Here is a 14,518-nt window from a genome sequence, read left to right as displayed (position 1 = left end):
AAGAGTGAGGGGAAGAGAGAAGGAAGGAGAGAAAGAAAGAGGAAGGGAGGAGGGAAGGAGAGAGATGAGATAGTGAGTGAAAGGAGGGATGAGAGAGAGAGAAAGAGAGAGAGAGAGAGAGAGAGAGAGAGAGGGAGAAGGGAGACGGAGTGAGATAGAGATGGAGAGAGAAAAGAAAAGAGAAAAATAGTGAGAGAGGAAGAGAGAAGGAAGGAGAGAAACAGAGAGAGAAGGGAAGGATTGCGAGTGAGAAGGAGCAAATGAGAGAGAGAGAGAGAAAGCGAGAGAGGGGGGGAGAGAGAGAGAGGGGGGGGGGGGGGGGGGGGGGGGTCTCCTGTCCCGTTAAGGCAGAGTAACTCTGTCTTGCTGGATTGCATCACCGCAGGATAAGCCTTCTATAAATAGGATGACGTCACCCCCTCCCTCCCCGCCCCTCCCGTCCCGTCCAGCCTCCTAGTAAAACATGCCTGAGCGCGTCACCGCCCCGTCCCGCCCCTCCGGCACTATAAAACAGGGTGATGCAACGCACCGGCCACAAGCGCAACTTTACGCACCGGAGGAAGAGAAGAAGACCGAAACTAAACCTCCGAAAGCCCGAAATAAGAGAAGAGTTACGGACTTCACTGACTCCACTTCTTCTGATCCCTCTCCCAAAGCGTTACCAGGTAGGTTTGATTTGTTTTGCGGGGTTTATTTAGGAGGGAGGCTGTGTTTGGCTGTTTTTGTGCCGGATAGTAGAGGAGAGATCCCGGTGGTTCCCTTCGCTGGCTGTCCCGGGACAGCGACCAAAACTTCAAAACACGCTTATATTTACCGATTAAATTCATATATAAAGATTTAATTTGTTGGAACAAAATGGAGCAATGACTTATGACTGACAAGATGATATTATTTGGTTAATATGATGAATTATTACACCTAGATGAACCAAAATATAAGTTTGGAGGGAACTTGAACGCTCCACTGATGGGATTAGGTCTAATAATTTATCACAGTGACCGAAAAGTGACATTTTTTAAAAATATGGCTTCCAAATATATTTCTTCTTGATCTTTGCTTTACATTGTAATGATAAAAAAAAAAAAACTACAACATCAAATTTGACCTCATTTAAGAGGCTATGGTCATAGTGACGCTCAAATGTTTATTTACATGTTTTGTGAATGAAACTGTTGTTTTTTTCACTTGTTTTTACCTGGGAGTTGAAGACAAATGTAGAAGAAAGTTGTATTTGAGCTTTATTGAGATGAAAAAGAACTATAGTTACATTTCATGATACATTCTAAAAAGATATTATACAGATGTCACAGCAAAACTATAAACAACTGTGTCATAGGAATATTATAGTGCTACCATAGGAGATAAAATGCCATAAAGTCTGATTATTTAAGTCTCTATAAACTCACTGTTGAGCACAGAGAGTCCCTATGGAAATATTATAGGAATACTGTAGGAGATAAAAATGCCATAAAGTACCATAAGTTCACTATAAACTTGAGTACCACTAGAAGTTCCTATATTATAGGAATATTGTAGTAATACTCTTCAAACTGAAATATATTTTTATTTTTTATCATATTTGTTTTAGTTTTAGTCACAACAGTCATCTTATTGAGTTGTAAATCATAATATTTCCAAGAGGCAACTCTCTGTTTAGATAAGAAGTTTCCCATCAACGCCTATTACATTAATGATCCTGTCTAATTGGTAATGGTAATTTTCCAAGAAGCAAACATTGCTTGGGTAAGAATGAATCCCTGCCAATGCATGTTTATCTATGTGACCATAAAGCCTCCTCCTCAGCTGCCATTGCATCACCCAGTGTTGACATTTAAACCCAACATTGTGTAACTTTCTGCTCGTCCCACAACTTTTTCTTGTATTTTTCCAAATTCTTGTCTCAAGTTTGAGATCTCTCTCCCTGTAATATTCTTATAGATACTTATTACTATGTCTGTGGTACTAAATAGTACGTTTATAAAGACCTTATCATACTCAATGGCATTTTAGTCTCCTATGATATCACTATAATATTCCTATAATATTCCCATAGGGACCTATAGTGAGGTCAGTGGTACTCAATAGTAAGTTTATAGTGACCTTATTGTACTTCAGGGTATTTTTATCAACTGTGGTATCACTATAATATTCTTATAACATTACTATAGGGACTTAAAGTAAGTCTGTGGTACTCAATAGTGAGATTATTGTACTTTATGGCATTTTTATCACTTATAGTATTCCTATAATAGTCTTATAATATTGGTACAGTGACTCATAGTGAGTCTGTGGTACTCTATAGTGACTTTATAGTGACCTCATCATACTTAGTGGCATTTTAATCTCCTATGGTATCAGTATAATATTCCTATAATATTCCCATAGGGACCTATAGTGAGGTCAGTGGTACTCAATAGTAAGTTTATAGTGACCTTATTGTACTTCAGGGTATTTTTATCAGCTGTGGTATCACTATAATATTCCTATAATATTAGTATAGGGACTTATAGTGTGTCAGTAGTACTCAGTAGTGAGTTTATTATACTTTATGGTATTTTATCTCCTATGGTATCACTGTAATATACCTATAATATTCCCATAGGGACCTACAGTGTGTCAGTGGTACTCAATAGTGAATCTATAGTGACTTTTTTTGCTTTTTATGGTATTTTCTATGGTATCCCTGTGATATTCCTATAACATTCCTATAGGAACTTGAAGTTTTGCTGGGATATTTGCATTGATATTACATGATTACTATAGTTTTTTATGTCCTAAGCATACTACTAAGCGCACCAAATTCCTTGATCGACATGTGAATAACCCGCTGCATCCTGTCTGTTGTACCCAGAATGATGCTGCAGCACCCGGGTCCCTCGCTGGCCGACATCAGCTGCTCGGCCCTGGTGCCGTGTCTGTCCCCGCCCGGCTCGCTCACCCTGGACGACTTCACCAACTTCACCCCCATCGTGAAGGAGGAGCTCCGCCTGGCCATCCAGACCAAACGGCTGTCCGGCGGGCTCAGCGTCGACATGAGCTCCGACTGCAACAGCTCCAGCTCCGACCGGCCCGGCGAACACACCGCCGGGGGGGGCGGGGCCAAGAGAGAGGTGAGAGGGAGGGGGTCAGCTGCTGTCTTGTCTTCTTTTCTGCTCCTCTTCTTCTTTCTCTACTTGTTTTTCATTAGAACTAGATGACCACAGTCGTTACAGATGGGGGTTTACTCATAATTTCACAGAAAAAGTTGTAGCTTCTGTCGTATTTGAAGCGATTCATTCCAAAATTAGATGTCTCTGTTGACGGTTTTTATTTCTTTGCGTTTGCCAGGCGACCGTTGAAGAGCATGACAGGAGGAAGAGGAGGAGAGAGAGGAACAAGATCGCTGCCGCAAAGTGTCGCAACAAGAAGAAGGAGAAGACAGACTGCTTACAGAAGGTATGGACGAGGATGACGCAGTACATGTTTATTCATTACTGCTTTAATTTCAGTTTGTATACTTTATTTTTTTATACCAACTCCCAGTTTTTTTTTTCACACATTCACACCAGAGAGCAGCCCAGTAAAATCACAGTCTTCTACTGTTGCCAACTGAGCAGCTCCGCTAGAATAATTTGGGTTATTAAGTGCGACTTTACACATTGGCGATGTGAGGTAGCTGTTTGAGTTTTGAAGACTACATACCTAGAAATCATTTCACTCTAAGGTTTTGATTCTTTGAGAATTTAATTTGGGCAAATAGGACAAATCTATGGTATCATAAATAGTGGGAATGGGACGCTCTTGTCTGTTTCAGCATCTCTTTGTGATTTATACTGGGAAACTGGATACTGGGGTGGATTTTTACATAAAAATCTTGGCTAGTGCAGCTTTAATTGCTGAATTCCTTAATAAACAATACAGCACAGCATTGCTAATCATTCTTCTCTCTCCTTCCAATTCTCTTTCCTTGTCCTCCTTCCTTCCCTCTCGGTCTCCTTCCCTCCCTCCCTCCTTCCTTCCCTCCTTCCCTCTCTCTCCCCTCTGCAGGAGTCGGAGAAGCTGGAGAGCGTCAACGCCGACCTGAAGGCTCAGATCGAGGAGCTGAAGCAGCAGAAGCAGCAGCTGGTCTACATGCTCAACCTGCACCGGCCGACCTGCATCGTCCGGGCGCAGAACGGCCAGACGCCCGAGGACGAGAGGAACCTCTTCATCCAGCACATCAAGGAGAGCACCTTACAGCTCCACAGCCTCACCGTCTCCGCCTCCACAGCGCCCCCTCTGGACGGAGGACTCCTGACCCTCGAACAGGTCCAGTGTCACAGCGCCGCCGTGCCGACGTCGTGCGGTCACCTATGAGCGGCCGGGGCGCTTTCCTCAGCTTTCTAAGACTTCATTGAACTTTATATCGTGTACCAACGCCGCCACCTGCTGCCACCAATGTAGCACAGACTGTTTGACAGGCAGGTGCAGCAGCTGTGCCTCAGACTTGAGACCTGAGAATGACAGTAAAGTATATCCAAAAAAAAAAAAGAAAGAAAGCCCAAGTAAAACGCCACCTTCGGATAACTCCTCCGTTTCATTCGCCGTCCACGAAGCTGCTAGAGAGAGTGGCGTGCGAGATCTGCCGGTGGCGAGGCAGAACGTGACCTCAGCACCTCCCGCTCCCTGAAACCGTGGCTGCTGATTGGATAGGAAAACCAGGAAGTGACAGACAATGGACAGTACCGGGAAACACCGTCTTTTTTTTTTTAGGGTTTTGGATTGGATTACAAATAGCCGTGGGGGGGTGGAGGGGGACTAAAAAACAATACATCCATTGCATTTTTACACTGCTGTTTTAAATAATGTCTGATTTTGTACCAAAGCATGATTTCATGGTGATCAAGGCACACAGACTTAATTGTTCACCCTCAAAGAAAGTTCGAGCGTGTGCGAGTACAGATGTGCGAGCGAGTCAGTAAGAGCTACAAGTCCCTGACGTTAAAAAAAAGACATTGTTGCTTCTGCTCAGTGTATGAATACTAGATTATGAACAGTATATTTATTCAGTACCTACTGTATAGCCTGTTGTTAGTCCACAGACTGTATCGCCCCTGTCTGCCTTGCCTTTATATGACGTAAACTTCGAAGGTTGCTGCTACTACTAACCACTCAGGACCTACGCTGTCTATAGAAGTTGATTTCATAGGTATTTTTGTCTGATTTAATGAGCTAACTCCTCAAAAAAGTGTGATTCGAGGTCAGGTTGTCAAACAAGGGACCTCCATCTTTGCCAATTCAAGTTCAAAACTTTATTGTCCTATAAGGGAAATGTGGTTTGCAGACAGGGTTTACAACTCCACACAGTAGAAAATACAATAAAAACAAACACACACCTGTAACTCCCACACAATGTTGCTTCTCTTGGAAATTTGTATTCCTTTGGCAAGCAATATTGTCCAAAATCGCCCCGTGCACCATGGACGTGAACAGCAGTCTTGTATACAGTATATTATTTCAAAAGTAGACTTTATATACCGCTGTGTTCCTTCTAAATAGGGCTCAGTGTTATTCCTTATATGCTCTGTGATGTTGAAGTTACACGTGTGTGTCGGCGTTACTTTTCTGACGCATTGTTTTCTACCTACAATCTTGTATATTGCATTGACTGTCAGCGCTGACTCTGTGCTACTATATATGTAAACACCCAATGCCTCCTTTGGTCTTGAAAAAGCAGGAAAAAAAAAAGTTGTTTTTATAATGTATTTATTGACGATTGGTTTGGAAGTCGTGTTCACTAGATATCAGTAGCTAGGTATCGGAAGTGTGACATTTAGCTTTCGGCTCATGCCTGACTCTGAAGTTGTGCAAGATGATGTGATGTGTAAAATTTGTACGTTATGAATTTCATCAGTGTCCAGGCTTTAACTGCCAAATATTTCCCCCTCCTCCCTCCTCCCTCCTCCCACTCCCTACTCCTCCTCTCTCTCTGCTCTGTTAACTTTAGTCTGAGAGACGGTTTATTGCGCAAACAGAAACTGAGGAAACACGAAACGGGGATGGCCTAGTTGTCAGAGGTGGGTACTTGAGTCACATGACTTGGACTGAAGACACAATTTAAATTTGACTTGATGCATGAAGAGAAGACTTGAGACTTGACTTGACTTGGGTTCTGGTGGCTTGGGACTTGACTCTGACTTGTACTTTGATGACTTGAAAAGGTTTCTAAAGTCTTGACTTGAGCTCTTGTGTTTGTGTAAATGACTTAGATTGAAAGTGATGAGATTTGTTCCAGCAGACGACTTGATTATAGAAATCAAACTTGATTCGTTCTGACTTGACTTGGTGTTCTACATTTAGACTTGATAATATTAGACTTGGGACTTGACTTGAGACTGACTTGGTCACACCTCTGCTAGTCCTGACCGTCCTGTAACCGATTGGCTTAATCTGATGCGTCTCATTGGTTTACCTTTTAAAAAAGGCTAATTTAGCGCTACAAAGCGTTTGGTAAAAGCCTCATTATGGTGAATGTAACATCACATAACATCTTAGCATTGTCTCTGCTCATTGGTTTCTACGGTTCCCACTCCTAATATTTCTGAACAACATGTAACAAAGGTCTAATTGTCCCTAATAATAATCTATGTCTTTGGTTTCTGAATAGCACACGTTTTTGGGTCACGGTGAGGATCAAAGTTATATATTTTGTTTATGTTTGATTAGAAGAAGTTTTACAGAGGATGGTCTATTTTGTTTCTTTATCATGTGTGTGTTTGTTAGCAAAACATTAGAGAGTGACACGGCAAGAGACGCAGGCGTCTGTGTGTGTTCATGGTGCGTTTGTTGTTTTTGTGCTTGAAGTTGTGCGTTGTCCCATGCGAGTCGTGACTAGATAGCTACTGAGCACTGAGTGTTTGGAAGACTCCACACAAAACTACTTCACATAGATCAGAAACTCGTATGTATTCTACTGTGTCTAGCTCTACCATCTTTTTTTCTGTAGCTGCTCATTGAAAGTGTTGCTAGAGACTGTCGGAGCATCATAGCCTAAATGAATAAACTGTATCAGGTAAAACTGCACTGCTACTACCAATGTGTACTTTCATCTTTGCGATCTGTCCATTTTTGTTTTTGATACTTTGTTAATTAAACGTATGTACTGCGAATGATTCTGGTCATGTCATTTCTTGAGAAGGGCTGTGGATAATGCTCTACTTCTTATTCCAGTGGATTCATTTGTGTATTAAGATATGGAAAGGTATTGTAAATACACAGTAATATTCTGTTAGGACTTAATACAAATATTCCCAATACATAATGTACTAGGGTGTAACAACAAAGTGAATGAACAGTGTGCACATGTAATTGTTTCTACTTTCATAGTGTGGTTATATCCTTGTAAATACATTTTGTATCAGGAAATTTCATTACTAGCGCACTAGTACTTTTCCAAAGGTTAATACACAGATCAATACACTTGAATAAGGCCATTGTAAAGTGTTACTTTTCAATAACTATTAGGGGCATAACATCTCCAGTGAGGCTATAAGATTAGGGTTAGGTTTAGAGGTTTTGGTTAGTGTTAAGGTTAATTAACATTAGGTTTATTAACAATTTTTAGGTGAAAATTATCAAAAGTTCTGCCGTTGCAGTTTGCCCAGGAGGTACAACTCTATCTTGGAAATGCTTAGTGAAAGGTTGACGGAAACCGATGACAAAAGCTGAGCCAAAACAAATCTAAAAGTTCAGGTTTCAGTTTTCTTTTGACCACATTTACAGTAAACAGGATCTGACGTTAGTCCCTTGCACCATTTGGTGTGAGAGTACTATATCTCCTCTATCTCTGGTAGAAGCACAGACTAGAAGTACTGTACTATGCTGAAATATTACTTAAGCAGTTCAGTAGCTTTACTACATTGATGTTTCTATTTGCTACTAGCTGTCCAACCAGCTAGCTAGCAAACTAGCTAACCAAGAACCAGGCAAATGCAAACCAATAATACTGTAGCTGGATGGATGTTAAGCTACTATCATGGATACATTTCAGCATTTAATGTTACAGTTAGTTAAATATAATGTTTTTACCACATGCTAGCACAGGTTTGATGCTGATGCAGTTTACGATGGTCAGTTTCTGATGCAATGCTAACTGAGCCAAGATTTGTACTCTGTAATGAATGTGGTTTACAATTCTTAAGTCAAAACATACTTAACCACTCACCTTTCCCCTTAAACTTCCTTCCCTTTAAGAAGCTTAGAAAAAATATTTTTTTCCATTCTGTACGACAGTGTCACATACACATGTATTCTTTATTTCTGTGTTGTATACATATTCTGTTTTTTATGGCTACACCATTACATGAAATGGAAAAAATCTAGATATGTTGTAGCCTACATTATTTTATACACATTTGGTATCTTTGTAAACCTTGGGATCTTGACTAGAACTTAAAATAAAGTTCTGTCTGTTTGAACAAAGTTTGGCCACGAAACACACGTTTAATGACGGACCCACCAGGACCGGCAGGGTTGAAGAGCTTTTAAGTAAAAGTAGAATTATTTCCTTCAAACTCCAAAAAGTAGAAGTACACAAATAAGCCACTCAGCTACAGTAATGAGAGTAGATGTAATTTGTTACTTTTCATCCTTAGTGAAACCTGGATGATTGAGGATTTTTGCAATAGATTGGTAGCCTGGTAAGACCATCCTGATCACGTGACCTCACATTCTGTTTCGCTCCACGGATCAGTCTGGACTTCCAGCCGCCCACATCGATTTCAGTGGGCGGGAGTACTTGCCTTGACAGACAAACTCCTTCAGCCAATCAGCTCGGCGAAAACGTCTTTTCCGCCGAGAAACTTCGCTAATGCATACTCTTGTTCTTGTTTAATTGTTGTTATTGAGTCTATTTCTGCAATAACTGCACTTACGGCTGTGTTTACTCTACTATCGTTAACGTTACCGCTCGTTGCTTCGGGAGACGCCATTACTGTTTTGCCAGCGGCGGCCTGTATTTCACGTCATCAACTACGAACAGTCCCTGATTGGCCCGGTTACGTCATCAACTACGACGCAGTCCCTGATTGGCCCGGTTACATTGTAATTTCAGGAAATCGATGTGGGCGGCTAGAAGTCCAGACTGATCCGTGGAGCGAAACAGAATGTGAGGTCACGTGATCAGGACGGTCTTACCAGGCTAATAGATTGGTGTCAAAGGCACAAAATTTTAAATTTGGCAGACTGTCCCTTTAGGCAGAGGCTGGCTGCACCGTGCGCTTCTCATGAGCAGGAATTTCATAACAAGGTTCATGAGACCACAAAACCTACATGCCCGTTCAGAACAGCTGTGTTTGTATTGAACTGAGGGACAAGACTGGACATGTTTCAGAGAGAGAGAGGGGAAGAGATAGGGGTGTGTGTGTGTGTGTGTGTGTGTGTAGGGGGGGTAGTCTCCTGTACCAGCTGGTCGGTTATGACTCAGTGTTTATTTGTTATCTGTGAAGATAAGCTGTGAAATACCATTCAAATAACAACCAGCCTACCCACCGATACCAAAACCACTACCGGACGCACAGTAGCCTGCGGTGCATCTAAAAATATTCCACTCCCCTTGACTTTTTGGAGTGAGTATTTTACAAAACACTTTTTTTTTTCTGTAATTAGAATTTCATTCTTTCATATAAATTGCTTGAATTTCCCTTCTAATTTGTTCTAAAAGTGTTGTTTGTGTAGATTTTAGGCCACATATTTTGTGGACTAATTGTGTTGCATAGGAATATGTGCAAAAAGTCAAAGGGGTGAATATTTTTTATACTCACTCACTGTAAGATTATATAATGAGGTATCAAATATTTTTATATACATATATATATATGTATATATATATATTCATTTCAGCCAGTTGGTTCTTGTCAGGTGAGTTGCCTTTCTCTTTTTCATCTTCTTACCATATCAGGTTTTTGGTTGTGAATACCAGACCTGGGTCAGACTTTTCCTCGTTTGTTTTATGCCACTTGCGTGCCAGATGGGTGGGGCTTGCCGCGTAGGATGACGCACTGAGTGCCAGAAAGTTTCGACAATCACAGGAAAGTATTTGACAGTCAGTTTAATGGACTTCTCTCTGATTTACGACTAATCCGACACCATCTGAATTGGCCCAAAGCAGTAAACCCCACCCATCTGGTACTCCAAGAAACTTAAAACAAACACTAAGAGTCATTTGCAACTACTGTTTGATCCAGGTCTGCGAGTGCTACACCCCACACAGATGGTTTCTGTTTAAAAGTTTAAACCTGATTTAACCCCATCCATCTGGTACTCATAACAGATTAAAACAAACACTAAAAATTACTTTACTGCTATTTGATAATGCTGTTTGATCCAAGTACTTGTTAAAAGCTTCTGCTAGGCTGATAATGCTGCTAAACCTTTGACTGGTTCTGATTAGTTACTCTACTCTAGCAGCCACTTTGGCAACCAACTATCATATGAAAGTTCCTTTATGTTACAAAAACTAATTTAAAAAGACAAGAAGAAACTTTAAATAATCCCTGTGCAGAAATTGGGCAGCAGTAAATAGTAGGATACATCAAAAATGGAAAAATTTAATATAAATACGAATAGAGCAAATTGGGGGTATTACACATAATTCAATCGACAATTACATCACTAGAACGCAAAGCAAAAGTAGAAAGTAGAAATGTTAAGAATGAAACAAGACAGGAACATGAATGACAAAATGTACTGTATGTATGATATGAAAACAAATACGAAATATATGCACAATGAAAATAAATGACAAACTAAAAATATAACGATTTATGTAAAGCTTAACAAATGAGAAAAATATGGGAGTATGAAGAAAACGAATGTGTGAATGTGCAGCATTTATACAGGATGTGCAACATGTGAGGTGTGATTGCATTACTGTAAAGCCGTTGTCACATTCACATCAGCAGAGTTACAACACTGAAAGTATGTGGGTGGTGTCCTGTTCCTTTATGGCAAACAGAAACCACGAGGCAAAGTTTCAACATGCTTTCATGGTGTTTGATATAATATAATAAAACACATATATCCTGGTCATAATCCATGAGTAATGTCTGTTGTCTGGATTTTGTGTGAAAATCTCGGCTTTGTATCGCCAACTGCCGGTTGAATTAAGCAGTATCACACAAAAAGGGAGTGCTGTTGTACTTTATATCAGGAGTTTTACCACACAACTGATTAATCAGCGAACGCCATGTCGCCAGCTACTGAACTGAGAGCTTGTTCTGTTGTCACTGAGTTTGAAAAATGGAGGAACAGTCTGTAATTTCCCAAAAACTTAATGACATTAATGAGAGAGCCCAAAGTGTCGGTGCATGAGCGGGTGTATCAGGTACAATCCAGTAGCTATACTGCATATGTAAACATATGCAAATGTTAACGAGCCAGCTGTCGTTACAGCAGCATCTTGTAGACTACACAGCTGTTTCCATGGCGTGGTGAGTGCTGCAGAGAGGCGGTGTGAGACCGCATGCGGCTGTCGCGTCCCGTGTAAAAAAAAACATAACTCTTCATGTATTACTTAAACATATCCTAGCTTTAAAGGAATAGTTCAGCATTTTGAACCCTGGGCCCAAATACTGACACCGGTATGATTATACTGTGAGCGTCGTGTTTTGCAAAACAACGTTTATCATAGTTTTCAAAGACTGTCGCGCATGCCCCTAGGTTTCTATTGCAGTAGAGTAGGAGGGGGCCGCCCGGGGGCCGCCAGGTTAGCCAAGGTTCAGCTGCCTTTTCGGTGTGGTTTAATTAAACGCCGGGAGCAGAAACATTTGTGCCGTGAACAGGATCTGACATGAGGCTGTTTAGACATTCAATTAAATTCAATTAAGCCTCTTTTTCTGTGGGGAATCCCGCCGAGAGCAAGCTTCTCTCTCTCTCTTTTTTGTAACCTTCATTTATCCAGGGAAGGATGACAGAGCGTCGTAAGGTTTTTCAGCAACGCCCTGCTTCACATTCATGCAGCTACACACATTCACACTGGGAGCTGACCAATACAAACACTCCTCTATCTACAATACCAGTCAACAGTCTGGACCCACCTGATTCAATGTACTATTCATTCTCTTAAAGTCATTTTGATCTAAAGGCTTCTGCTTAAATGCTTGAAGTTTGTTTCTTAGACAAATATAAATAGTGAAGTTGATCCTATGTATGAATTTCTTTCCAAAGCCTTTTGCCTTTCCATCAAGGCAAAGGGCGGCTACTTTAAAGAATCTAAAATATAAGATAGTTTTGATTTGTTTAACGCTTTTTTGGTCACTGCAGAGTTCCATTTGTGTCATTTCATAGTTTTGATGTCTTTACTGTTATTCTAAAATGTGGAAAATAGTAAAAAATAAAGAAAAATGTGGTGTGTCCAAACTGGACTGTCTGGTAGTGTATACTGTATGTTTTGTAAGTTTCAAAAAAGAGGATTCTCAGACTCTCTTTCTACTCTCATTTTATTAAGTTAATTGGTCACACTTTATTCAGATAGTCCAATGCTGATACTCAATTTACTGTCAAATGACTATAATGAGTCACTAAAAAGTCTAGGAGGAACTTGAAAGGGAACCGGTCTTTATGTATTTTAGGGGGTAAATAAAATCTGGATGGAACAGATCATCTTTATGTTTGTCTTTAAATTAATTTCTTAAGTATAAGTATATATAAGATAAGTAATCAACATTGTCTGATTCAAAGTAATCTAATACTTTTATCCTTCTTGGGTTAGGGTTAAAATTAGTGTTAGGGACAGATAATCTGGAGAGGTTCAGCAGATAGACAAGTGACTCTTTCTTGAACATCTACCTAATAATTGAGTTTTAACACTGAATCATCCGAATCAAGAGTTACCAATTAATCTAAGAGTTTAAAGACAGGATGTGTTGCAGAGTGAGAGGAAAGATGGGAATCTGAGCGACGGAGCGGACTAGATGACTAGACTTTTTGACGTATGAAAAGCTGGTAGAGGTGAAGTGCAGTACGTTCATACTACAGGCGGAAGCAGAAGTAAAGAGTTCACATTTCAACACACTCTCTAAGCCGAAACAAGTACTGTCATCTCGGGGTCATACTGGAGTCATCGAAGGTTGAGTGTTTCTCTAATTGAGCTGGATTCCTGGAAGTCATCACAGTTTTTATCATAAAAGTTGATCATATCGTATCATAACGAATATGCAGCTGCTTTTGACATTTTGATATTTTGTTTTATAGGCTGTCGAGTGAAACCTGAAGTCTTAAAACATTGTGGCCTGATGTCCAGACCTTTGGTTGTTCTTCTCACACAGGATATTGGTCAACATGAGGCCAAGGTACACACACAGACACACACACACACACACATACACTCACACACTCACACAAACACACACACTGAGGGGAAGAGGGAGAGAGTGAGAAAAGAGCGGATGCTTTGTCATTGTCTCAGTTGAGGGAGAAACTGATGTAACTCAGTTACAAAAGGAGGCAAGGTGACTGATGCAACACCGATGTCATAAGCACAGACCAGTAACATCCTGTGTGACGGGGTCAAAGGTCACGGCCAAATCCACACCCACATTGCTTTTGAAAACCATGACTGGTTAATCCGGTTGATCAGAATCACTTTAATCATGAAGTAGAATCAATTCACAGGAATATGTGTTGTTGAAACTGGTGCGGAGACATACTGACAATTTAAGAATAACTATCTATGATATCTATGATAGAGATACAGTGAGATGACAGTAAACACTACTTACTCACACATGACAGTACAGGGACAACATTATACTATCTGTTCTATAGCTGTGTGCATTTGAGGAAGTTACACTGGATAAAATGAGATGCATAAAAATAAATTATTATATATCAGTATTGGTATTATTAGTATTAGTATTGGTGAGCCCACAGGATGGTGTATTCTCAGATAAATAAACTTGTTGCAGGTTTCACAACTATCTCATAATGATAGTTACAACAAGTGAAAACCTAGCTTAGCACTAGTTACATGATTGCTAGCTGTGAGCGTTTTGGCAAATAAAAATGTAACAATGAGGAATAAAACCAGATCACCAACAACAGCTCACTACTACAACTTAACAACTAACTACTGCTAACATACACTATGCACTATGAGTATCATCTTCCATTTACAATGAAGAAGTTCACAAACAAAATGCAAAACCTAAATCAAACAATCTAATGTTGTAAAATGTCATAACTTCCTCTAACATGAAACCAGAAATTAATCTTCTACTAGCTAGCAAAGCACTTCCTCACTCTATTTGAACTGTAGAGACATGTAAATAGAAAATGCTAATTTCAGTGCAACTGGTAACTATCACAGTCAGTTGTTGTGTGTGTGTATTGGGTTTTATTTACCTTGCAGCAAAGCAAATTTCCTTGCTACTTGCTTACTTGTTCCTGTGTCATATCATAAGTAAAAACACACACATTAGCTTTATGTGGCTGTTATCTCTGCTGGGTCAATTAGGGTTTTTATGTTTTATCCTACTTCGGTGCCAGAGGGGAGGGGTTTGCC

At 40.2% G+C, this 14,518-nt stretch overlaps 1 protein-coding gene across 1 annotated transcript; it reads left to right on the top strand.

Annotated features, from left to right (window-relative positions):
- Positions 1–541: 541 nt before the first annotated feature.
- atf3 (activating transcription factor 3) lies at positions 542–7,130 on the top strand. The gene is made up of 4 exons (XM_071920221.2): positions 542–665; positions 2,852–3,110; positions 3,328–3,435; positions 4,027–7,130. The coding sequence occupies exons 2-4, from the start codon at positions 2,853–2,855 to the stop codon at positions 4,333–4,335; spliced, it is 675 nt and encodes a 224-aa protein (XP_071776322.1). The 5' UTR covers positions 542–665; position 2,852; the 3' UTR covers positions 4,336–7,130.
- The last annotated feature ends 7,388 nt before the right edge of the window (positions 7,131–14,518 follow it).

Source organism: Centroberyx gerrardi, chromosome 18 (genome assembly GCF_048128805.1).
Source record: "Centroberyx gerrardi isolate f3 chromosome 18, fCenGer3.hap1.cur.20231027, whole genome shotgun sequence".
Classification (NCBI taxonomy): Eukaryota; Metazoa; Chordata; class Actinopteri; order Beryciformes; family Berycidae; genus Centroberyx; species Centroberyx gerrardi.
This window is presented reverse-complemented; position numbering and strand designations above follow the sequence as displayed.

Excerpts from the sequence above, each read along its gene's own strand:
- atf3 (XM_071920221.2), top strand. The coding sequence starts at position 2,853 with ATGATGCTGCAGCACCCGGGTCCCTCGCTGGCCGACATCAGCTGCTCG. Across the intron at positions 3,111-3,327 it reads GGGGCGGGGCCAAGAGAGAG|GCGACCGTTGAAGAGCATGA; the intron begins GTGAGAGGGAGG and ends TGCGTTTGCCAG. Across the intron at positions 3,436-4,026 it reads AGACAGACTGCTTACAGAAG|GAGTCGGAGAAGCTGGAGAG; the intron begins GTATGGACGAGG and ends TCCCCTCTGCAG.